Genomic DNA, 25,658 nt, shown 5'->3' on the forward strand with positions numbered 1-25,658 from the left:
AGGTTCGTGGACTGGCCTTGAGTTTCTATTTCGAACATCTTGGCTTTTTGATATAGCTGTGAACTCAAGGACACTACAAACACCCATATTGTAGTAACTCATCAATAGTAAGGTAGCCTTGTATGCCATGCCTTGTCATCTATTTCACTCTAAATGGAATGATTTTTTGTACAAAATGAGCACCGTGTTGTACTGAAAGAGACGTGAAGCTAGTGATTGAGACCATAAATTCATGAGAAAAATGTTTGCAGAAGTAATGAATTGAGTAAGAAGTAGGGTCATTGTTACTTTTATAACTAGCAGTTATGTATATGTTGGTTTATTTTTATTTTCGTACTACATTCCTTAAATGTTTGTACCATCTTTTGTGCTGTAACACTGCAAATTTCCAAACTGTGGGCTCAACGATGTCGTCTTTCATGGTGACCTCGCCCTCTAGTGGCCACAGTAATTGAGACGATGACGTTTTACAGCCATAAAATCCAGTCCGGGGATGGAGATGGATGAGGTTAGGGATTAGGGATAGACCGATTGTCGTCCTGGCCGATTATTGTGTCCCAGACCGTAGTGGGCAATAAACAGTGAAATATTAAGAAAATAGAGAAGAACATCAGACAAACCTGCAGGAGACAAACTGATCAATCTCAGTCATATAAACAAAGGAGAATGTCCTCATTTAATTACTCCTGTTACTATTTTACATATTCAGGTATTTCCAAAAGTATTAATGAAGAAGTCTAGTTATGAATGTCAGGTCTCTGCCATCACATGCTCTTAAAATCATTACATTTAATGTATATTGATTCTAAATATTGGTTATTGCCCTTTCTTGATTACCAATAATCTGCATCGACCCTGAAAAATCCGTATCAGTTGATCCGTATTAGTGACTAAAATAACTAAAAACATTTTACTTCAATGACTTCCATTTCTCTCCTGATTCAAACTAAATCACTGATTCTTTTAACTGCTGGAGCTGCATGACCTCAACCTTGTGTTTATTATCACACCCATGCAGGTGTAAGTTCTGCTTTTCATTTCTTGCAGCTCTTTACAGGTTAGGACCCCTTTAGAAGTCTGATAAAGTTTTGCTGCTAAAAGCTGATAAAATGCGTTTTCTTGTGGTGCACATTCAGCATCGATCAGTACAATATTTACCACTCTCCCCATGGCGTTAAGTAACAGCACCGTAGCCATAATGCCGAAGTTGCTAACAGTGCATTGCTTCCTTGTCAGAGACTCTAGTTGTGTTTTTTGTAACAAACCTGGCAGCTGTACCTGCCTGGAAATACGTCACCAGGAGAACAGGCTATTTTTTTTCTCTCTGTTACTGATTTGGGGGTGATTTGGCCCTGCACAGGTCTAGAAATTCAACAAACTCAAGGTTGTTAATTAGTTTTTCATCCATCTTTCAGTCCCAATAGTTCTGATTAGGTGTCAGATAATAAAACACCAGAAAATCTGAGTTGGGAAACAGATGGACCGAGGAAGAGGTCGCATGATGTGCTTTGGGGGATAAGCAGTAGGTTTTCTGTGAGGTGTGGCGTGTTTATTCATTTTTAGAACTATTTGCACATTTTGTTCCTTGTGGGAATGTTCCAGCAGTCCAAATGTTAGCTGAGAGCCTCTATTCGCTATTATATTTTTTTCCTGGTACCGTGCATCATATGAGTACATGGAAATGGGGAAGTGTACAGTATACTCATTATGCTATTTATTTAATAATTTCACTTTAGCTGTCCAAATAGAACCCTCATCAATGAATCCGGTTCATTCAGCACTGAAAAGGTTTGTACAGCTCAAACGGGCTGAATGGGAAGCAGCTGACTGGGCAGCAGGTCCATGACTGAGGGATTAATATTTGTTTACTCTGCCCCAAAATGAGGTTGGTTTTTTTTCTTTTAGGGAAACTGTGAGGGAAGAAAATTTTAGGTGACGTTCTCTCCTGCTGCTGATCTTCTTAGGGGCCAGATTGTCACAGTGATAACGGTGCTGTTCAGGTGTTGTTTTCTATTGCAGAGAAGTATTATTCAGAACACTCTAAGCATGGTGGACATTCTGCACCAGAAACATTAACAGGGTACTCACAGATGGACACAGATAACGGTATAAAACCAGTATTTCATGATATTTTGGGCCTGGGAGCAAAACATCCACTGGTTCCTTCATATCCCAGACAGCCTCTATGTGGACATGCATCAATAGGAGACTTTACTTTTGGCTTATCACTGTTTTATCAGTATAGGGTGGGCTCAATGTGGTTTATTTTATTTAAATTATTGATCATTTTTAACAAATACCATCCATCCATCCATCCATTATCTATACACCGCTTAATCCTCACTAGGGTCGCGGGGGGTGCTGGAGTCTATCCCAGCTGACTCGGGCGAAGGCAGGGGACACCCTGGACAGGTCGCCAGTCTGTCGCAGGGTTACATATATAGACAAACAATCACTCTCACATTCACACCTACGGGCAATTTAGAGTAATCAATTAACCTCAGCATATTTTTGGACTGTGGGAGGAAGCCGGAGTACCCGGAGAGAACCCACGCATGCACAGGGAGAACATGCAAACTCCATGCAGAAAGATCCCGGGAAAGCCGGGACGCGAACCAGGGACCTTCTTGCTGCAAGGCGAAAGTGTTAACCACTACACCACTGTGCAGCCCTTTTTAACAAATACCTGAAGTTAAAATTGGAATTTTATTGCTTTAGTCTATTTATCAAAGTACAGAAGTCACAATTTTATCATTAATGCAACAGTATAAAACTCACAAATAAATACACGACTCACATGGATAGAAATAAATAAGGATGAAGGAATCATGCACTTGATGCACATTAAATAAAGGAAGGAGCTGCTATTTTATTATCACCCAGGCCTAATGATTGATTTAATCATTTTATATTAAATAAGTGAAGCATTTTTTTTTTTACAATCTTTTACAGCTGAATAATTCAGCATTTTGAAAATAAAACCTGCAAGTTTCCCAAAAAATTTGTATTAGTTAATAGTATTCATCATGTTCCATAGTATTTTTTTTAAAAAAGGTGTGGTACAAATATTCACCGAAATCCACCTAAAACAAGACATTTTCACATTTCTAACCGATGCTTAGTGTCATATCATCACATAACTACTGGCTGCTCTTTTTACAAGAAGTGCAATGAGGCGTGACTACAACAGCTCTTATATTAGGAGCAAACATCTTGACCAAGGACAATTTGCTATTCCTGGGGGTCACTGTTGGAAAATGACAGGAGGCCAGCAGTCAATTATGAACCCTCTCGGGTCTTTAGGGTTGGTTTAACCCTAAAAACTCAACACTGTGTCTCCAAGTTACATATTTAGAAGTTTTGTTTTTACAGGTAAATAATGTCTTCATTGCTAAAATTGTCTTAGATGCAACCCTACACGATTGCTGCCAATAGAATGTGCAGATCGATGAAGTCCTCGCTTCTCTCCACCCATTGACTGCAGCCTGAGCACACCAGCTCACCTATGACTCTGCTCAAACACTGTAAAACTACTCCTAACTGCACAATAACAACATGTAATATGGACTTAATCAACTTTCATTGCTACACAAGAGCAACAAGGTGGAAATGCTCAGTCACAACAGCTTATTTTGCTTATGTTGTATCTTCTAGCATATAAAAGACAACATGTGGACATGTTGACAATTTCAAATTTTGACTTTCGCCAGAGTGGGTTTTAAATTAACAAACTGTTGTAATTGTCAGATAACATTAATGACCATTAAAAGGCCCATATCTCATCTTTGGTCAAAATGATTTCTTTTCAAATGAGCTAACAGCCACAGGACGTTATTCAGCATTTACTATATAAACAAATAAATCCCAGTGTGTATTAATTTATTCCTATTGTGAATTAGAATATTTTCAGTAGGCCAGTTGGAGACTCTCTCACCCGATTAATGGCCTGGAGCTTGATTTGATTGTTGTGTAACACTGACCTGAACTGAAGCCGAACTACCAGTCAGTACTCAGCCTAAATTGGGAAAAATCATTTCTTTTTCTAAATGTCTCTTTCTGTTATTAAACTTATGGACCACTGTGTTGATTGGACTTCAGACACATTCAATTTGAAATAAGATCATGCATAATACAGAAAAGTCTCAGCAGTAATTTGACTCATCGGTATAGAAAGAACTGTGTGTTAAATCCATAGGGCCACTAGTTTAACAGTTTTAACAGTAATTGGAAGATACACTACATATCACAGTACAGTGTGTAGAGTGACCAGAGTGTTCGGAAAAGGTTCATAAAAATGCAATGTACACAGTAATTAGGAAAATGTGCCTCCCTTTCAGTTGGTAGTTCCCTCAGTAACTTGCTTTGCCTAAAAACAGCCCAGTACAAGACTAGAGTCATGCATATAGGCATTGATATCATTAAAAACTGTATTACTGCCTCAAAGGAATTTTTATTATATTGATATTTTTTTATGAGGAAAAACTCCTGTATTAGTGCTTTTACCTGATAAAACATTTCGAGTACCTTTTCCACCACAGAGTTTTCCTGCTACCTCCAAATGATCAAATCTGTCCTGCTCTGAGCGCTCTATAGCTAGATTTCTGAACAACAGTCCAGAAGATGCTTTGACCTTCCCTGACAGGATTCATGATGCATCCATAGCTCAGTAATCAGCTGACTAATGGTTACTTTTGCTCATTTTCCCATGTTAGTATAATTTACTGTCACTCAGTATGAGTGCTCTGGGCTGCTAGACATATATAACATACTGTACCTTGAGGTTGTGGGGGATAAACTATGAGCTATGCAGCTAAACTGCATTTTTCTGCCTGTATGTGATACACTTTCACTGGGTGCGACAGATTGATTGTTTTTCCACCCTTGCACGCAAAAGATCTCTTTTCCCTATTGGGAATAGTGAAAAAATCTATCATAGACTTAAAAACTATAGCTGAATACCACACATCTACCATATAACATGAGCAACTCCCCATTTCAAGGCCCTGTTTGCACAGTTGTTGCAGATCACGTGGAGCCAAGATGAACTTTCTTTGCACGTTACAATGCTCCTAGTAGACCACATATACTTCGTTTTGGTACAACATCGATACGTTTAAACCTTTATGTAATGAATACTTACAATACATTCATACATTTTTTTTTTTTTTTTTTTTTTTTTTTTTTTACATATAGAGGCGGTCTACACTCCCTCCCGCTCGCTATGCTTGGCCAACAAAAGGCGCATGATACAACCACCACAATAGGGCCAGTCGATAGCTAGACTCTTCTCCTCTGTGATTCCCCGGTGGTGGAACGAGTCGCCCCATGCTGTTCGATCTGCAGAATCCCTCTCAGTCTTTAAGAAAAGAATAAAAACCCAGCTACTCCCCGAACACCTTTGTTCACACTTGAGCTTGTTTTATGGCTCTTATCCAGGTTGTTTTCTCCTGACTAGATTCTTGCTTGTGTTGTATCTACTCTCAGATGTTCATTGCTTTAGATAAAAGCGTCTGCTAAACGAAATTGTAGAAATTCAAGGAATCTGTGCAATGTCAGGACCATCTGTGAAATATCAGAATTTATCGACTGACAAAAGAATCTGTACAATACTAATGTTTTTCTCTTCCTAAAATAACCCTGTGCCATATTGCTGTTTTCCCCATTCAGAGGAATAGAGAAATATGTACAATATCAGCAATATTTATGTATATTTCTTGTTTGTTATTATTATTATTATTATTATTATTTTTTTCAGCTAATGTCCCTTTGCTTTTTTCTGTTGTAACGGTGTAAATTTTCCTGCTGTGGGATCAATAAAGGCTTATCTTGTCTTATTTTCATATAGAAAACTGCTCCTATAATAACCTTGACATCAGGCAGACAAATTGTTTCTGATGGTACTGAGAACTCAGTAAAGCACAGTTTAAAAAAAAATAGATAAAAACATAACATCTCCTAGATAAAACGAGCGGTCGAGGTTCCATGTGATGGATTGGTTTATTCTTTCAGAACTGAGCTTGTGTCTTTTCAGTGGAGAAATAAGCAGCGGGCACAACTTACATGGAGGTTAGCGTTTGTTGTACTGTACATAACTGCATTAGTGTCGGGCTTAAGCTTAAGCTAGAAGCCCAGCCCAATTTTATCAGGTAGAAAATGAGAAAAATATCAAGAAAAAGTAATTTTGTTTGCAAATTAAAACCAGAAATCATTATACAACCACGTAAAGCAAATAAAGACATAGCAGCAAAATAAAAAACAAAGCTGGCATCAGTTTGAACTGAAAGAAGTCAGTAGTAATTCAGTACCTCTAAATGCTGTTTTTTTGCAAGGATTTGCAGCCTTTAATCAATTAAGTTTTGCTTTGTATTGTTTCTGAGAAAGAGCCCAGTTCATCTAGTTTACATAAGTCTCATAAGACAACTTTTTCCAGACATACTTTTCTTTCAAATGAGCTTAATGTGTTTCATATTAGATTTTCTCTTTCTAAGAACAAAAGTGCATGACCGAATCCAGGCTAAATGACACTGTCAGACGTGTATCAATTTTCCGTAAATGTCCTCAAGATGATTTAATTGTTCCACTTGATTTTCCATGTCGCCCTTTGCAGTCACAATTGACTTCTGACAACAAACTGCCACAGAAACTCATTTGGGGATAAAATAATCAGATTCTGTGCAATTTACTCACATATTTTTTTTTTCTGAATTCAATAAATTCATGTGGGATAAAAAATACTCATATGAAAGCAACATCTGTCATAGAGTCACATCGGGGCTCCACTTTCACGCATTTTCTGGAAATATGAGCCTTATTGACAAGATGGTTTAACACATTTTACAGTTGATTCTCAAAATATAAGTGGAAGTAAATTCAGTTATTCTTTTAAAATCAACATCAGTGACAGTCATTGTAATGGATAAACAGCTGTTCATTTACATACCGAAACACATTAGATTGAGTTTGCTTTTTTTCTGGTCTAATATAAATGATTTTTTTTCATTATTTCTTCTATGTTACTGCAATTTTATTTATTGATTGACATGTTTTCAATGTAATATTTGTTATTTCAAGATACATTGAAAACAGTGCTTCCTGTATTACATAATATATCTATATTCTACTGTTACGTGTTACACAACACACTATAAACTTGGTCATTGTCAGATTTTCCTCTTAAGCAGTTCAAGGACAAGGCAAACAATTTCAAGGTTCGCTGTGTCGGTTCACATTAGATGCAACATGTTGATTATACTGGAAGACCTTCTGGATAAAAACTAAAAATGTTACGTCTTTTTGCACTTTTGCATTCTTATCTCAGTGTTACTCCATTTAAACACAAGTGTTTTTTAATTCCGAAGCTAAGAAAAGCCACAACAGGCCACGATAATCTGTATAGTTGTTTTATAGAGTTTCAGGTTATTAAAGGGTGACATTAGCAGTGATTTGATGGCCTAAATATGTTATTTGACTGCAACTGGATGGTGACCACCTGAAGCTCTTACTTCTCATGCTTCATTCACAGCAAGTTGACAGCGACAAGATAAGAAAAGCTGTTGCATCTCTACATTTGTTTGTCGTTTATGAAGAATTCTTTTGGAGGAATGAAATCTTTTGCTTCATTTTCACCTTGCCGTTGTCGTTTAAAGGAAAACTGTCTACCTTCAGTAGCTAAGTGTGAAAAGAAAACACGTGCTGGTATGTTATTCCACAAACTTTGCTGAAAATAAAAGGTTACAAATGACAAAAGAAAGCTGTTCAAAAGCTAATATGAGAAGCTCCGTTTAATGGCTGACAGAGCTGAATTTATGTGAGGCTGCAGCGCTCTGTATCTATTGAGTGTAATTGGGTGGAAACCTGTTTTAAATACAGTCATGGGAGTCCCTGCGCATGAAATACTGCTAATTTCAATGTCATGTGAGTTTAATTTCAGCTTCTGTTATCACTGCGGACAGAGGCTCATTTCAAAGGGTTCCTACTGACATTAATGCACTGTCTTCTAGTGGTTCTTGGCGTGTATTCTCACCTATTAAAACATTAGTGTTTTGTGAAATAGCAAAGCTCAAGCGTAAAATTCAACAAAAGTGCTTAACATAGCTGCAAGCATAAAACAAGGATAAATACATTAAATATTTATACCCATCATGTTCACATGATATTTCCATGTCATATAGTTATGTCAACACTGTATTTCTTGCAGTACTAGTAGCAGTTGCCTTGTAAATTTGTCTTGCTTTGAGATGCAAACCAATTTACAATGTATAGCTGTGAAAAAAAATAATACTTAATTCAGGCCTTGTGGGACAAAAGATCCAGGTACAGCGCTGGAGAAGATCTCCATGGTTACAGACTTTTAGGCATTTGGAAAAGTAGCTTTGGTAATTGAGATCTGAGCCGCAGTTGCTTTGGTTGTATTAAAAGTGTGCATGATAAAAATGCTAAGTCTAAGAGAGCTTACTGTCGATATTTTTCTGTAATATTTGCCATTGATTTTGGTTAGAAAGTGGTAATCAATAGTAAACCATCACACTTTTCACAGGTGGAGTTTTACAATTTTAACTGTAATTGTAATAGCAATAAAATACATATTATTTCAAACAATTTCAAGCAATCAAAAAGGTCATTTTAAACCGTGACTTTTCTTGTATGGGAACCCCAGGAGTTCAGATGTGCTCCATAATGACTGAGATGTAACCAGCAGCTAGGGGATTCTAATCAGCAATCAGGCTGACAAGAAGGAAGCAAATCAGCGAAACGCACTGGAGCCAGGATGCTTTAAATGTCAAAACTGTCCAATCAATTCTCAAACTTACAGGCAACAGTTAATAGTGGACAATGTCTCGTGACACGTGTTAGAAGCAATATTGTTCAGCTCGTAGTGCTAATGCTAAGACCAGAATATAGAGGATTCCAGTAATGAAGTCTGCAGGAGATAAAAGCAGCCTGCCCAGTTCTCTGCAGATCAAAGAAAACAACCTCATCTTCGTAACGTCTTAGCTGAATAAAACATGATTTTCCCACTTCAATGGCATGTGTGAATCAGAAGTGATACAAAAAAACCAGGACAAGCTTATGATTGCGCTTCATGTGAGACTGGACATTAGTTTACTGACAGGACGAGGCTGGGAGAAGCAGCAGTGACGACCTCTAATCATTCAATCATTCATTTTATGGCCCTCAGGTGTGCTGTCTCGCTGCTCTCATTTACTTTCTAACAGCAGCATCAGGCCAAAAAGCTCTGATAAGAACTTATTTTATGCTTTTTCTGCAGCACCGAACTACAGGCAAACAGAGGTAACAATGACAGCATGTTGTTTCTAATTATCAGGGTGCTTATAACCACCAAAATGGATTTAAAAGGAAATTAAACATTGCAGGAAGTTGGCATAAATTCCTTCTGGAAGGCTGCTGTTTTCTTTTTTAAACCATTTGTGAGCACATTTCGCTGTAACTAAATGAATGTTGTTTCAGTATTTAACTGAAGTGCAATTTCTTGCATTAGCTTTGAGGGCTAACAGGCTGCTTGTGGTTCATGTAACCTTGCAGTTTCTAAGTAAAGCTGACGTTTTGCTTATTACAATCTGCCTTCATTCCTCTTAACAGAACCCTTATCCATGTCGTAATACATTTTCCGTACAATCATTTGTATACCTGTAAAACTTCAGTCATGCTTTGAATTATTTAGTTTTTTCTTTGTTTCTGGCTCAAGATTGCTGATAAGAGTAAGCAATGTATGTTTTATATTAGATTATTTACCCAACTGGTTACATTATTCTGCAGCCAATGTGCATTAACAGACTTGTTTTCAGTATTTTGTCCACTAAACAACATTGTGCTTGAATACAGCTGCTTTAAATTTATTCCCTGCTGAATCAAGATATACTGAGAAACAGTCATGGTGGTGTTTAAAAAGTGCAAATGGCGGTTTCTCAGTCTCTCTCTCTCCTGTTTCTCTTACAGGAATCATGTCGACAACAGGGAACGGCTACGTTATTTATATGACCATCAAACGCAAGACCAAGTTGAAGCCTCCGGAGATCATGACTGTTAACTTAGCCATCTTCGATTTTGGGATATCAGGTACAGTTGGCACAAGATGAGCAATGTTTATTTGTCAAGTTTAAACAGCTACAAGATATTGCCTAATTCTTCTATTGATTCAAGTGTTTTTGCTCTTTTGCTTGTGCTAAATCTCGGTTGCACGATATGTGATTGATTTGTTGTTGCCACCAAAACAGTTAAGGCATCAGTCACATGGACGAGTCACGTTTTTGGAGAACGCTGAGCACTTGTTCGTATTGTTTGGTTAAAAACTGTAAGTTCAGTCTCTCAGAGGTAAATGCTGCAGCAGCACATTGTGCATCGGTGCTTTCTGTATCATGGCAATTGTACTTGGAAAAGTTTGTTGGCTTGAGGAAGGTGGAGAGCTGCACCCCTAGATTTCATTGAATACATCTCAGGTTTTCTACAAGGCAGAGACAGCTCTGCGAACACCTGGCATGTTCAGAGGTAAGGGTTTGTCACATAATGTTTTCTGTCAGGCCAGCAGTCTCTATAGTTGAGCATCAAGAACTGGTTTCAAATGTGCAAACTTCAAGGGATTACTGAGAAAGTTTCATTTTGATTCTGTGTATCAGTCCCTTGACACATTTCACTTGCACTAGTACTGAGAGTTCTGCAAACAGCTACAGTTCATCTCCTGCTATCCGTCAACCTCACTGCTTAAAAACTTCTATCCATCCATTATCTATACACCTATCCCAGCTGACTTAGGGTGAAGGCAGGGGAGACACTGGACAGGTCGCCAGTCTATCACAGTGCTACACATAAAAACTAACAAGCAAACTTACATTTACACCTACAGACAATTTAGAGTTACCAATTAACCTCAGCATGTTTTTGGACTGTGGTAGGAAGCTGGAGAACCCAGAGAAAACCCACACATGCACAGGGAGAACATGCAAACAATGCAGAAAGATCCCAGGCTGAGGCTGGGACGCAAACCGGGGATCTTATAGGTGCAAGGCGACAGTGCTAACCACCTTGTCACTGTGCAGCCCATAAAATTAATAGACACTTTAAAATGCTGCACTGAAAATGCCACTTGAACCCCAAGCAGTTTCTGGCTTTACTCCTTACACATTGTTACTCACTGTGGCCTATAGAAAATCCTGTATGTCTGAGGAATCAGCACAATCATGGTTAGAAGTAAAGAGCAAAAAAAATAAATTAGCATGTTAAGTGCATTAATTCTTCAATAAATCCTTAAAAACTGCTTTTCGCGGATGATGTGGTCCTGTTGGCTTCATCATGCCAGGGCCTCCAACTCTCACTGGATCGGTTCGCAGCCGAGTGTGAAGCGGTTGGGATGAGGATCAGCACCTCCAAATCCGAGTCCATGGTCCTCAGCCGGAAAAGGGTGGAGTGCACTCTCCGGATCAGGGATGAGGTCCTGCCCCAAGTGGAGGAGTTTAAGTACCTCGGGGTCTTGTTCACGAGTGAGGGAAGGATGGAGCGAGAGATCGACCGGCGGATTGCTACGGCCTCCGCAGTAATGCGGACGCTGTACAGGTCCGTCGTGGTAAAGAGGGAGCTGAGCCGAAAGGCGAAGCTCTCAATTTACCGGTCGATCTACGTTCCTACCCTCACCTATGGTCACGAGCTTTGGGTAGTGACCGAAAGAACAAGATCGCGGGTACAAGCGGCTGAAATGAGTTTCCTCCGCAGGGTGGCTGGGCTCTCCCTTAGAGATAGGGTGAGAAGCTCGGCCATCCGGGAGGATCTCAGAGTAGAGCCGCTGCTCCTCCGCGTAGAGAGGAGCCAGATGAGGTGGCTCGGGCATCTAATTAGGATGCCCCCCGGACGCCTCCCTGGTGAGGTGTTTAGGGCACGTCCCACTGGGAGGAGGCCCCGGGGAAGACCCAGGACACACTGGAGAGACTATGTCTCCCAGCTGGCCTGGGAACGCCTTGGGGTCCCCCGGGAGGAGCTAGATGATGTGGCCGGGGAGAGGGAGGCCTGGTTTTCCCTCCTAAAGCTGCTGCCCCCGCGACCCGACCCGGACCAGCGGTAGAAGATGGATGGATGGATGGATGAAATCCTTAAAAAAAAAAAAAAAAAAACGGAGCAGAATTTCAGTGATTCTTTGTTTTACAAAAATTTGTGAAACCTGACATTGACATGTACATTTTTGAAGCCCTCACAGGTGTTAGCAATACTGATATAAAATAAAAACAACAAAAACAAAAAGGTGGCTCCACACACTATAGATATACTCCATACTTTCTGCTGTATGTGAACACAGCCTGCAGTTCAACCAAATTTTGCTGAAAAGTCTGTGTTGTTTGTAGCTGACTCTACAATAACTTTGCAGTTGTATCCAAAATACATTGTTTTTCACCTGAATTTGTTTATGGAAGTGTTTTATTTTTGACCAACATTTATGAGACATTTAGCATGAAATGACTTGCATTAAATATTATGGTTTAAAGGTTAGATAACCTCATCAATCAATTATATACATACATACATACATACATACATACATACATACATACATACATACATACATACATACATACATACATACATACATACATACATATATATATATATATATATATATATATATATATAAAAAAATTATTTTTATTATTTATTATTATTTATTATTAGTGATGGGATGCAATTAAAATGTTTTATCAAATTAATTAGAGGTTTTGTAATTAATTAATCATGAATTAATTGCATTTTTATCAAATAGCAATAATTGACACAATAAGCAAAGTTTCTTCAATTCAGATAAATTTTGGTTGATGATTGAATCAATAAGTAGCCATTTACATGAACTTCAACAACAAAAATGTTTATTTTTCATCTATATGTGTTAATTTTTCATCTGTCTACTACATTCACAGATTATTGCAAGCTGAAACTGCAGTTATCAGCTATTCAACATTTTATGGCTTTTTGTAAACTCAAGCAATTTCAGTTAAAATGGTAAACAAAACATTCTTGGCAAAGTAAACAGATCAACAGCTTAATAAAAAATGCCATTTCTACCATTGAAAATGGTAAACAACAAAATATAAACAGTTGAAACACGGGCCTAACAGTTTGATAAACATCTGAGTGCTTTATAACAGCAAACCTATGGCCTCACAATACCTCTAAGGCTATTTCTTCTCTTTAAGCCAGTTACTGGGACAAACTAGCTTGTTTACGTTTTTAGAGCTCAAGGCTGCCCTTTTCTTTTGATCATTTTGATTGTTTTTGCATTTCAGAAGTGGCTCCAGTCACTTCTGAAATGCAGGACATCCACATGCACTGCTTCAATTTCCTGCTAAAAGAAGCTGGGCCACAGGAGGAGTGAATGTAAAAGTTCTATAAATATTTGCTGGCCCTGATTTATCAGCTCAGGCTGCAGAGCTTTTATATAAGCACCGGCTGCCGGCCAAAAGCCACATTTAAATCTACTTCATTGAATTAGTTTTGCAACCGTGAGCCTCCTCTTTAAACAATGTGAGCTGATGTTTGAGGGATGTGCCAGCACCACACCTACATGCTGTAATCCATAATTGATGAGAAAACACATTAGGACTTGCATGGACTGAACAAACAGGGGACATCTTCATTAGACAGGCCACTTTGTTTAGAAAATAAATGGCGACAGCAACTTTATAAATGCACAGTAAGCATTAAGAAGTCCACTTGAAGAGCTACATGTACCATGTGTGCTGCACAGACGTTTATGGGCTCAATGCATGAATGAATGAATTATAATTCTTTACAGTATGCTTTTTGCAGAAGAAGATGTCTACAGCTGAGACGTTTTGTTGTTTTAGAGGTGTGCTTTGTCATAAGCCAATACAGGGGCTAGATGAACATTGGATTAAAAACATGTGTCTACCATAGACTGTGCATAAAGATAGCGGTGGGGGTTGGGGGGTCTGAATAGTGGTTTTGAAGCTGAAGCTCCCAGTTCAGTGAGACAGGAGGTGCGAACGTGTCTTAGCTTTAATGCAAATTATATAGATGAGTTCTATATTTTAAAAAAATGATCCCCAGTACAATTGTAGTGAACTGAGACATTTGCTATAGAACCCAAAACCGTTTTTGTACCAGGCTGTACATATGTTCATTTCTGCAGTAAAGTCAACCATTTTAACATGCAGGTCTGTAGAGACTGATGCTCTTTTGAAGTCATCCTCAAGTGATCATGCACTTTTTGATGCTTCCGCAGTGGAAAAAAATATATAAACACAGTCATGGAAAAAATTATTTGACCATCCTTGTTTTCTTCAATTTCTTGTTCATTTAAATGCCTCGTACAACCAAAGGTACATTTGTTTGAACAAATATAATGACATTAACAAAAATAGCATCATGTTTTCTTTTCTGGCTGTTTTAGTCACATGATACACACAGGAGTTAGTACTGATTCATAACTATTGTTTTTGATGACTGCAGCCATGCGTCTTGGCATGCTCTCCACCAGCTTCTGACATTGTTCTGCTGTCACAGCAGCCCATTCTTGTTGCACAAATTCAAACAAATTTGCTTTGTTTTTGGGCTTGTGGTTCTCCATTTAGCGTTTGATGATTTTCCACAGATTTTCAATTGGATTTAGATCTGGTGTTTGAGCAGGCCAAGGCATGGTTCCAATGTTCTGGTTCTCTATCCAGGCTTTAACTGACCTTGCCAGTGTGGCAAGAGGCTTTGTCTTGGAAAATCCAGTCATTTCAGGCAGGAAAGAGTTTTCCACTAGATGAAAGAAGACTGTTTTCAAGAATAGCCCTGTACATGACCTGGTTCATTCGCCCTTCACACAATTGCATTTGCCCTGTTCCACCCATACTGAAACAACCCCAGATCGTCACTGATCCACCCCCATGTTTTACTGTAGGGGCAAGACAGTCTGGTTTGTAGGCTTCTCCACGCTTCCTCCTAATCAGTAAGTTGGCTGGAGTGGACATCAACTGAAAATTGGAATCATCACTGAAGAGAATCTTAGCCCAATCATCAACAGTCCAATCCTTGTGATCCCCAGCAAAGAGTAACCAGGCTTTCCTCTGCCTTTCATTGATGAAGGGCTTCTTCCATGTCCTGTGTGACTTCAGACCAGCTTCAAAAAGTTGGTTTCGAACTGTCCTTGTCGAACAAGTCACATTTCACAACAGTGCTCACTCATTTTTAAGGTCCCTGGAGGTCTGACAACAATTCCTGATACAGGGATGGATGAGTGCATGGTCATCTCATGGGGTAGAAAGACGTTTCCTGCCACGACTAGCTAGCAATTTGGTAGTACCATGTTGGGCTTGTTTTTTCTTGGTGTAAAGAATGGCTGTCTTGGAGATCTTCAGTTTTTTCACTATCTGTCTCTCACTCATGTCAATTTTCAGCAGTGCCAAGCTGGCTGCCTTTGTGGCTTCACATAATTCTTTTGCTCTAGGCATTATGTAAGAGTTGACAACTTCTGAGTTGTGCTACGGCTTGAATGTAAGCAGGAAATCACTCTAGGCCTTACCATGTGGCCTCTTATATACCCTGGGAATACAATTCAGCTTAAGCATGTCAAATAGGACATAAGTATTATGTAATCAGCTGCATTTTTGTCGTGTTCATTGTATTCTTCGGGTAATATACCTTTAGTGGTACCAGACATCGAAATGAACAAGAAATTGAGGAAAACAAGGGTGGTCTAATATTTATTTTCCATGACTGTATATATACAGATTTCCCCTCTTTTGTTCCATAGTAATAAGTAAAATCATAGAAAATATCAATTAATTTACATGTCAACCATTACAATAATCAGGCCAAAACTGTAAATGTTGTCCACATAAAAAACTCTGTACTTTTTAAATAATAATTTATTCCTTTACATTTGACCATAAAATGAACGTATAGTTTTTTCTTTTACTGTACTTGAACCAGCCAAAAAAATGTTTTACATATGTTTTTGCATTATTTGAAAGACATTTTGTGTTTGTGTTATTTTAGTGATTGTTGCTGTTTTGTTAAATTGAAGATAATGTTCAGCAAAATTACATAAAAAATATTTATAAAAAATTATAACGGGGTAATTCGTATATATTGTTCACATCAAAAATCTATATTTTTACAAATAGCAATTATTTATTTTAGTGACCATAAAATAGCACTGTTTTACTTTATTTTAGTCAGCTAATGATATTATTATTTCACATATATTTCCCTTTATTTTCATCACTTTTACAGTTTTTGAGTGCTGCAGTATTCCAATATTTTTTTCTAGCACTTTTGCTGCTCGACTTTTGTACTTCTTAATTTTTCTGTCTGAATGGTTGCTATTTTCACTTCCTCCCTTTAAATCTTAAAATCTTTTTCATTGTAATTGAATGATACTGAATTTATATTTCTTGTGAAACAATATTTTAAATGTTATTGTGTATATCTTGGTAAACTTTACTGTGAAGCTGTCGGTAAAATTTTTTTAAAATAATAAGAATAAGAACTAATGGTTCTTCATTACAAATGCCATATCAGTGTGGTTTAAATTATTAATGGTCATTTTCAAACTTTCTAGGCTATATTCTGCTATTAATTTGCTCTACATTTACACTAGAAACTCATTAACATATGGAGTAATTAAGATCAGGAATAGTGACATTAGAATATGTCAGAGGCCTCCAAATTTGGGCTTTTACAGCCAAAATTTTCCTCAGATGGTGGGCATTTATTTTGAGCCCCCATAGCTGGTAATATTTTCCCCCTGACTGGATGATCCATAACTGGGATTTATTGAGGAAACTGAATGTCAAATGTAACAAATAAGAACAGGCAAATTAAAATCTGCAGTGCTGTTTAATCAATACACAGATTTGGGGTGTTCCAATAATGCAGGAAGACAAAGTTAAGAAAAAAAGTGGACAAAGAGGGAGATCAATTCAAAAGAGGATTTACAAAATTACTTTATTGATCTGTAGCAGTGTAACAACAAGGAGTTTTATTTTCTTTTTTTCTTTCATAGCAGCTCAGACAGCCAGTAATACTAATTGACTGGGCATTTATAAAACTTTTCTACCTTCTCTTCAATCAATACCTCATCTTCAGCTGGAGATCACTCTTTTTTTTGAACTCTATGGCTTTTCAGACACACATCAAAACAGCTTCAGCCTTATTTGGCAGCACTTTGGGCTGTTCACACATGCAAACATACAGTGGAAATAATTAGTTGTTTGACAGAAAAAGTGACAGAAAAAAATAATTAACAATCTCTTTGGATAACTAATTAATCATCTTTACTAGTTTTTCAAGTAAGCATTGTGGAGATTTTGTCCTCTTTAGGTAGTTCATGCTCTTGATACTAGGTTTAAACTCAGTAAAGTGTAATAATGCCGTGAGTCATTATGCAATTTACAAGAAAAAAAATTAATTTTTTTCACAGCAGACATTGTGGCATTATACCATAGCGATAAAAGATGTATGTGAAAACATTAAAACTTAGTGTTTTCCATTTAGATGAGCCAGTTCCACAGTCTTTGTGTTGTACATTCTGGTTCTCTATCGTGACTGATGGAACCGAACCAGCGTTAATGAAATTCATCAATCAAAATGCCTACCGTGAAAAATTTCTATATGTCTAAGAAAAGTATCATATTTCCTATTGAAAAAAACCCATCAACAATGAAAGTAAAACATATCAGATATCAAGTTTAGCGAGAAAGCAACATTAGACTTTCAAGCTTTTAGCTTGCAGCATTTCACCGTGAAAATGTGATAAAAATAAAAAGACCCGTTCCAGGGAAAATCAAGATTTTAACCTTGTTAACATGCACACGTGGTGTTTTTATATGCTGGAAGATACATCATGAGCAAAATAAGCAGCAAGCACTGTGGTTTAGCATTTCCACCTTTAAACTGCACTGTAAAAACATGCATTCAGACTTCACAGGGTTTAATACATAAGAAACCTTTCACCAGAACAGGATCAGTTTAAATTCCTTCACAGCTTTTGGTAGCTGACATCTGACATCAGAGGAATGTTCTGACATTTAGAGTTGTTCTTTGTATTCTCTATTCACTGGACACTTCCACACTATGGAACCTAGATTAACACATTTCCACCTAGTAGAAAGGAATAAAAGGCCAGGTTTAGTTGTGATGAGGGCTCTTTTATCCTGCTGCTGCTGCTGCTACATCCAGTGAAAACAGTTTGGACATTTTCCTGAAATTGGAATTCATTTTTTTTTTTTTTTTTTGCCCATGTGATCATTTCATGCCCAGTGCACGCAACACATAAATGAGAGGAGCAACTCAGTGAAAAAGTACTGCAAAGCCGTGAGAGTAGACATTTTTTCATGGCCATTTGGACAGTTCTGGAGTAAATGTACTATTCTTACAACACAAGGCTTAATGGTTCTCTGAGAAAACTTTTGGGTTCAAGCAGAAAGATCGACCTGAACATTTATGCATGTTCTGACCACAAGAATCACTTCTGTAGAACCTCTTTCAGTGCAGAAAAACTGGTTACAACGGGGTTGTTTTCTCTTTGTGGCCCCAAAAACCTCCTGAGCAGGTCTCGATGATGATTGATAAAACCCAAAGAGGACTGACAAGCACCTTTTTTCTGCCTTTTTCGAATACCTTATGGAATAGCAGCCTTCGCCTCTCTAACATCGACATCTTCATTCTCAATCATTTCACCTATAAAGACCAACATGACAAACCCTTTATTGTTCTATTTCCTATGGCCTCATAGAACTGAGTTATGTCCTTTGAAGAGAATTTTTCATTGCTTTGGCACACTCAGAATAACGTTGCAGATGAAGCTGTCAGATCCTACACTTCCGCAGAAAAAGAAATATTAAAAGGTGCAAATTAGGCAGGCATTTGTGTAAAAGTTTGTACCGCCTCGCACCTGCACCGAGTTCCTGCAGCAGAAAGTTACCTTTTGTAGTTAATGACACCAGCAGATGTTAAATGAAATGCAGTCAACGTCCTGTATCTCATGCATCCTGGACATCCGCCATAATAATGATGTGACGTACAAGAGACTGAATGTGATTGACTGGAATCATGTTGGTAAATGAGGTCACTAAAGATTCAATCCTATTCAAATTTGACATGGACTATATGTGAGAATATCCACAATATTTGACACGCTAGTGTTGGCACCGAGCTTGAGAGTGTAGAGATGGGTCTGGCTGGGTCTGTTTTTTTTTCCCCCCTGAGATCCCAGTTTAACCAATTCATCAGTCACATTCCCATTTGGCCAGCCTGGCTTCATTAAATAAAACAGATATTTGTGCTTGTGTGGAGTTTATGTTGGGAATATTTGTTGCACTTGGATTAGGTTGGAAAGGAGAAACACTGAGGCATAAAGTCCCATCCTTTGACTTTTCCTACAAAAGTAATTGTGAATCCTTGAATTAGAATTGGTCCAAAGGCTCTTATAGCCAACAAAGCAAGTCAGGTTAAGTTCCAGTCCATACAATAAACAAGGATTTCTACATGGACATTGCTTCATATTCTTACATACCTTCTTAAAATGTCAATCTTAGCTTAAAAAGTTTGTAAATCTGTCTGCATTTGTCTATGACTTAAATAGTAGGACTGTGGACTATTTACCCAGCAAAATCCCATATTTGATGAAAATCAAAACTTCTGTCTTCATTTTATACATTTGTGTACATTTTAGTAGCCACAGTCCTTTGTTAAACATCAGATTGTAGTTCCAGAGCATCAGAATTTATGTTGTTACTTTGTGAAGTGGACATCCAGCGAAACAGTTCTGCTAGCATGCTGATAAAAAAACAAACAAAAAAAAACAGTGACACTTTCAGCTAACAAAATGGAGATTTTTGGCAGTTCTTGCACAGAACCTGCTTTTTGTAAACTTGCACAAAAAGCTTTTTAATTTCTTCACAAACCACACAGTTTAACTGACAGTAACTTGAATTAATTGTATCATGGTTGTAAACATTGCAGTAAAACATTTTTTACAAGAGATGCTTTCACAGCCATTGGTTAGAATCAATGTATAGGTTCTCTAGTCTCTGAGCGTCAGCTTTCCAATAAGTTGAACTTAATCGTTAGTAGCTACAGTAAAGAAAAGGTCTCCTCATTCTGTCAGCTTCTTCCTATATACTGTGAATGCAGCCTTAAAGGCCAAGGTCAAATAACTTCTAACATTTAATTAGTGCCTTTCAAAAAGCAGTTGAGAAACTTCAAAAACATAACCAAGCTCTTTGGATCTTTAGAATCAGGACCCTGCATCACTCTCCAGAGCTGCCTATAAATCCACCTTTTCACCTCAAGGAAATTTAATTGGTAAAGCCAACAGTGGGGTTTTCTTATCTGATGAGGTTTGACCTCATCTGCCTGTACTGTATGGATTCTGGCATTGGCACACATCAGCTTGGGATGCTGACCTGTGATTGCCCCACTCTCTGCAGACACAAGCCAGCTAAGTCAACAGGGAACACGTGTGCCCTGAAAGTGAACAGAGTCGGGTTGTCCGCCCATGTGTTTCCCCTGCAGCTACTTTTCACAGTAGTCCTGGCTCACAGTACATGTTTTTCATTTTCTGTCTGCCTTGTGATTTCAAAGAATGACGTTGTCAGACTGAGAATAAATGAGGAATCTTATTCCAAAGTGAGTCTTTCCATCAGTTGGGTACCGTCTTAAAGGTCACAATGCCTTGGTGCACTAATGACCTGCAGTTAGGTAACAAATAGACAAAAAAGTGTCTTAATAAGGTGCTGGGGCAACCATGTGCAGCCGAAGTGGCTTCAGTGTTTCTTGGCATTAATTCTCCTAGACTCTGGAACTCTACTGGAGGAATAAAACACAAACGCAATCTAACTTGGTCAAAATCTCCTAAAACTTGACTGGAATAACTTGGAGTCTGTTGTTTGCTTTCAGACCTTCAAATGCTTTCCTGATGTGACAGCTTGACAGTTTGCCTACAGTATGTTACACTGCATCTCAGTGATTCAGGGTTCTATTTTAAGGGCTTCACCCTCACATTTACTGCGCACATTAACACATGGTTGACAGCAGTAACTACAATACTGTTAATGTATGGTTTGCATGATTCAGATGTTTATGCCTTCATCAACAATAACACTCAATCTGTGTACAATCTGTGTGATCTATTTCCTTACTTGCTACTTTCTTATTTTAGCTAAGTCTAATCCTAGAAGATGATGATGACTTCATTGACTGGTATTTGCGATGTTCATCTATATGTCTGCACAACTCCATTGACTTCATGAGGCAATATCAAAGAAGGAACAGTAAATATGTACAAAACCTCATAGTTTGTCACCATCCCAAGAAACCCAGAATTGGAATAGTCTGGAAACTCATGATTCACTTTGGTTCCAACATTCCTAGTCTCTTTATCCAGAACTGATAGAGGGAATACAAAGGAGGGCTCTGTTTTCAGACTCTTAACACCACTAAAATATCGTGGTTTCAGTCGCAAACTTATTTTGATCTGGTGGACTTGTTGACATCGATTAAATAGAGATAAGAGAACAAGAAATACGCAACTTTTTCAGGCTGCATGTTCATGAGAGGGCAACGTGACAGTACAGAATATCTGTATAATAAAGTGTAGACTAGATCTGAATGAGGTAAACGATGGTTTAACGGTTTAGAGAAGACTGAAAGCTTTGTGAGACCTAATTTATAGGTCAGATGTTGAAATCTTGAGTGACTGTTTGCTGTTAAGCCATTTACTTATTACTTTGTATACAAAGAAACAGTGATATGGGAGCAATTTAGAGCTTTTATGGTAGGGTGGTAGATGTGGAGAATACTATTGACTTGGTCTTATTTGTATTTGAAACAAGCCTGTATTTTAAAAATATCTTTGGGGCTTCAAAGGCTGGTTGAGTTAAAATCATCTCAGCAGCCTTGTCTCCACCAGCAGCAGCTGTTGTAAGAGATAAAGCTCTGGTAAACTGCACTGTACACTTCCTGCTGAAAATGAAATGCAGACAAAGTTAGTGGTTAGTTGGTGTACACAGTTAGTGGAGCTATTCTAGTTAAACAGCCAGAAACTCTAAAACAAGATCAAAGAGTCTTTGCCAGAACATATGACTCCAAATTAATTTTGGATGAAAACTTAATGTTCTGAAATGTTCCTTGTGTGTGTGTGTATGTGTGTTTAAAAGGTCTAACTCCTCACTGACTCATAGTCATTGTACGCTAATTTTGTTTGGCTCTGGGGCTTCAAGTGAAGTCAGGTCTCAATGGGTTAAAATCAGGATGTTTTTTTGTTGTGCTTTTACATCTGCTTTTTCAGATTTTCTTCTTGTGCATCTTGTGCTATTCTTCACTGGAGTGCAATCAAGTAATCCATTGCTTACACTTAGACTGACTTTATTAATCCTCAGAGGGAAATTAAGTTGTTACACCGGCATGGATATTCAGTAAAGGGGTGAACAATAAGACAACACAGAATATTAGGATAGGGTATAAAGTGCAGATAAAATAAAATAAGACGAGTGAACGCTGGCGCATCTGGCTGAGGCTGCTCGCCGGTAACTTTTTAACTTTTACACATATTTTATGGTTTTATGACCAAATCGGACCCCAAAATTGTCCTTAATTGGAATTGTATGCCTGAGGCTGACGCTAAAACTTAAACGGCTAAATTTTACAGTTTGATGATCGCACAGTAAAGACTTTTAAAGGCTAAATCAACATTGCATTTTCTCTCTTACCAAGAAACAAATCTCTTACCTGTTTTTTTTTTTTTATTACCAAATAAGCAGGTGTGGAGCGAGGCTTGTTGTTGCCTGGCTCACTCGCTCCGCTCATGCTCCGCTCTCTGAGTGCCGGGGGTCCTTCTAAGGGAAAAGCGGTCGCGGCAGCTGCCCATACGGGTGCCTGATCACAAATCGGCTTTTTATTTGTAAATATCGGTCGATGGCCGATATTGAAAAAAGTCCATATATCGGCCCAAAATATCGGCCAGCCGATATATCGGTCGACCTCTAATTCATACATCGACAAACCTCGTCCTGTGGGGCGGGATGGTGGTGTTGCTGTGATATACAGGAAGGACATTAAAATATCCACCATCTCCACCTCTGCAGCTAGCACCTTTGAACATCTCTCCTTTAAATTATCTGGTCCAACTCCCCTGATCACTGCCATCATCTACCGCCCCCCCAAGCCACATCCATCCTTCCCTTCTGACCTTTCTGATTTTCTAACCCAGCTTTGTGCCATATCGTCATCCGTTCTCCTCCTAGGAGATTTCAATATCCACATCGACAACACCAACTGTAAATTTGCCATAGAATTTACTTCACACAGCATATCAACTTCCCCACCCACAGCCGTGGTCACACATTGGATCTGGTCTGCTCTACTGGTCTCACTCTTCATCAGCTCTCCAGCCTCAACTTCCATATCTCCGACCACCTGGCAATCACCATGGACATTGACATTCCCGCCCCCCTCCCAAAAGATAAGCACAAAATGTAATTCAGAAATCTCAAGTCCATCACTCCCTCTGCCCTCTCAGCCTCCCTCACCACTCGTATATCTGCCTTCCCTCCCCCACTTACTGATAATCCCACCGAGCTTATCAACTACTACAACCACACTCTCTCCTCCTGTCTTGACCAGCTGGCCCCTATTAAATCCCAAACTGTCTCCTTCACACATTCAGCCCCATGGTACACTCCACAACTTCACAACATGAAATACCGAAAGCATCAGCTTGAAAGACTGTCCAAGAAAACTGGTTTAACAGTTCACCTCCAGGCCTACTCAGACTACCGGCAACAATACAAGAATACTCTCAACGCAGCCTGGACAACCTTCTACCCCCACCTCATACACTGTGGCTCCAGCAACCCAAAGACACTGTTCTCCACAATAAACAAACTTCTCAAACCCACGACACCTCCACCTCATCCTTGCAAATGTAATGACAATAACTTCCTATTGCCAATAGGTGGCACTACGAATATTTCTAAATTTATGAGTGTGGATGTGTTCAGACCTGGACTGTTGTCCGTCATATGAAGTTTGGGGCAGATTGGATGATGTGCAGCTGAGATATAAACACTTCAGTAGTCATGGCGAGACATCGAAATTCGCCGCGCTGTCACAGACACTCCTTTTGATGACAAGTCACCATTTTCTCCATGAATCATCATCAACATGTTCAGGCTTATGTCATCACATTTGAGATGAATATGGGCAACGGGCTAACACTAGTACATCAAAGTGTAAAAAATGGCATTTCCTGTTGCCAACAGGTGGCGCTATAATTGTGAATGTATTTCATCATATGGATGTGATCAGGGCAGGACACTGATCACACGTAAAATTTCAGGCAGATTGGAGCATGTTCAGGGCATTTACACAGCACCTGATGTTTCATGGCAAAGGATCAAATTTCCAGAGGCCGCCACGGCAATTTTGATACTTTTGATCACTGTTGTCTGTTTGATCACTGGCCAAATCTGAGGTGATTTGGAGTTACACCCTTTGAGTTTATAGCTCTGGAAAATGAGCAAAAATCATGACATTTCAAACAGTCATTTCAAAATGGCGGACTTCCTGTGAGGTTTAGGATATGGCTGTCACTGACTTTTTTGTTCAGTCTGACATGCTGCATATGCCTATCAAATTTGGTAGTTGTAGGTGACATGTACTGGCCGTAGTTCCTGTTTGAAATTTTCTAGGTGGCGTTATTGAGCCGTTTTGACTCACAGCTATGTAATTCCCCTTAAATGTAAAATTTTTTGCCGGTCCTGACGTGTGCAAATTTTCACGCGTTTTTGAATAGTTTTAGGTCTTCAAATTTGCGTTTCAAAAAATGGTAAAAAAAAAAACAAAAGCAAGAAGAGGATGATGAAGAATGAGAAAAAGAAATCCATGGGTTTCAACAGGGTCCCCGCACCATTCGGTGCTCGGACCCTAAAAATCAACAGAATATACAAGAGTGATACAGAAATATGCAAATAAACAGAATGTGCAAATGAACAGAATGTGTAAATGAGAATGTGCCTGGATGTGCAAATGATATAAGTAGGTGCAGACAAGTTTGCAGATACAGTGAATGACGTTTAGAATGTAAAGTCCTTTGATAAAAAGCCCCTTTCATTCAACAGTCGGTTATATATCACTGGCAGCTTATGTGTAGTGTGTTTTTTGCTGTAACAATGGTGAAAAAGGCCTCAGTTTACAGGAGTGCAAAGTGTAGTTTCTGATTTTCACAAAGAGGTTACTAAGATTGAAGAAGGTATATGCTTTTTTCTCTTCCTTGGCCACTGCAATTTAAACGTAATGTGCACCTGCATCTGTCACCCTTGAACCTTTCATGTTTGCATATAAAATGCTAATACTGCTGGTTATTTCAAAGACAGATCTTTGTGCTGAGATGATGAATGATGACAAATGGAAGCTGGTCCACCTCTTTCGCTCATCAAGTCTCTTTAGACCAGCAAGTCTTTGATTCCTGCAGCAAAGCATTGAAGTACCTGAGAAACATGCCATGTTCAGAACAGTATGAGGTGCTTTTTTACAGACACACCAGACTGAAAACAAAATGGTTCACTCGATTCAGTTTAACTTTGATTTGATTTTGGCAACTGTTAATTGGTGACGTATCCTTGAGGTGACACTTTTTATAAAAGGGTTTGATG

General features: G+C 38.6%; 1 protein-coding gene across 1 annotated transcript in view; it reads left to right on the forward strand.

Annotated features, from left to right (window-relative positions):
* opn5 (opsin 5) overlaps positions 1–25,658 on the forward strand; it is a 77,027-nt gene that overhangs the window by 36,406 nt on the left and 14,963 nt on the right. The window contains exon 3 of the mRNA XM_055015658.1: positions 9,958–10,077. Coding sequence (XP_054871633.1) covers positions 9,958–10,077 — 120 coding nt within the window. The remainder of the gene's footprint in view (positions 1–9,957; positions 10,078–25,658) is intronic.

Source organism: Amphiprion ocellaris, chromosome 12 (genome assembly GCF_022539595.1).
Source record: "Amphiprion ocellaris isolate individual 3 ecotype Okinawa chromosome 12, ASM2253959v1, whole genome shotgun sequence".
Taxonomy (NCBI): Eukaryota; Metazoa; Chordata; class Actinopteri; family Pomacentridae; genus Amphiprion; species Amphiprion ocellaris.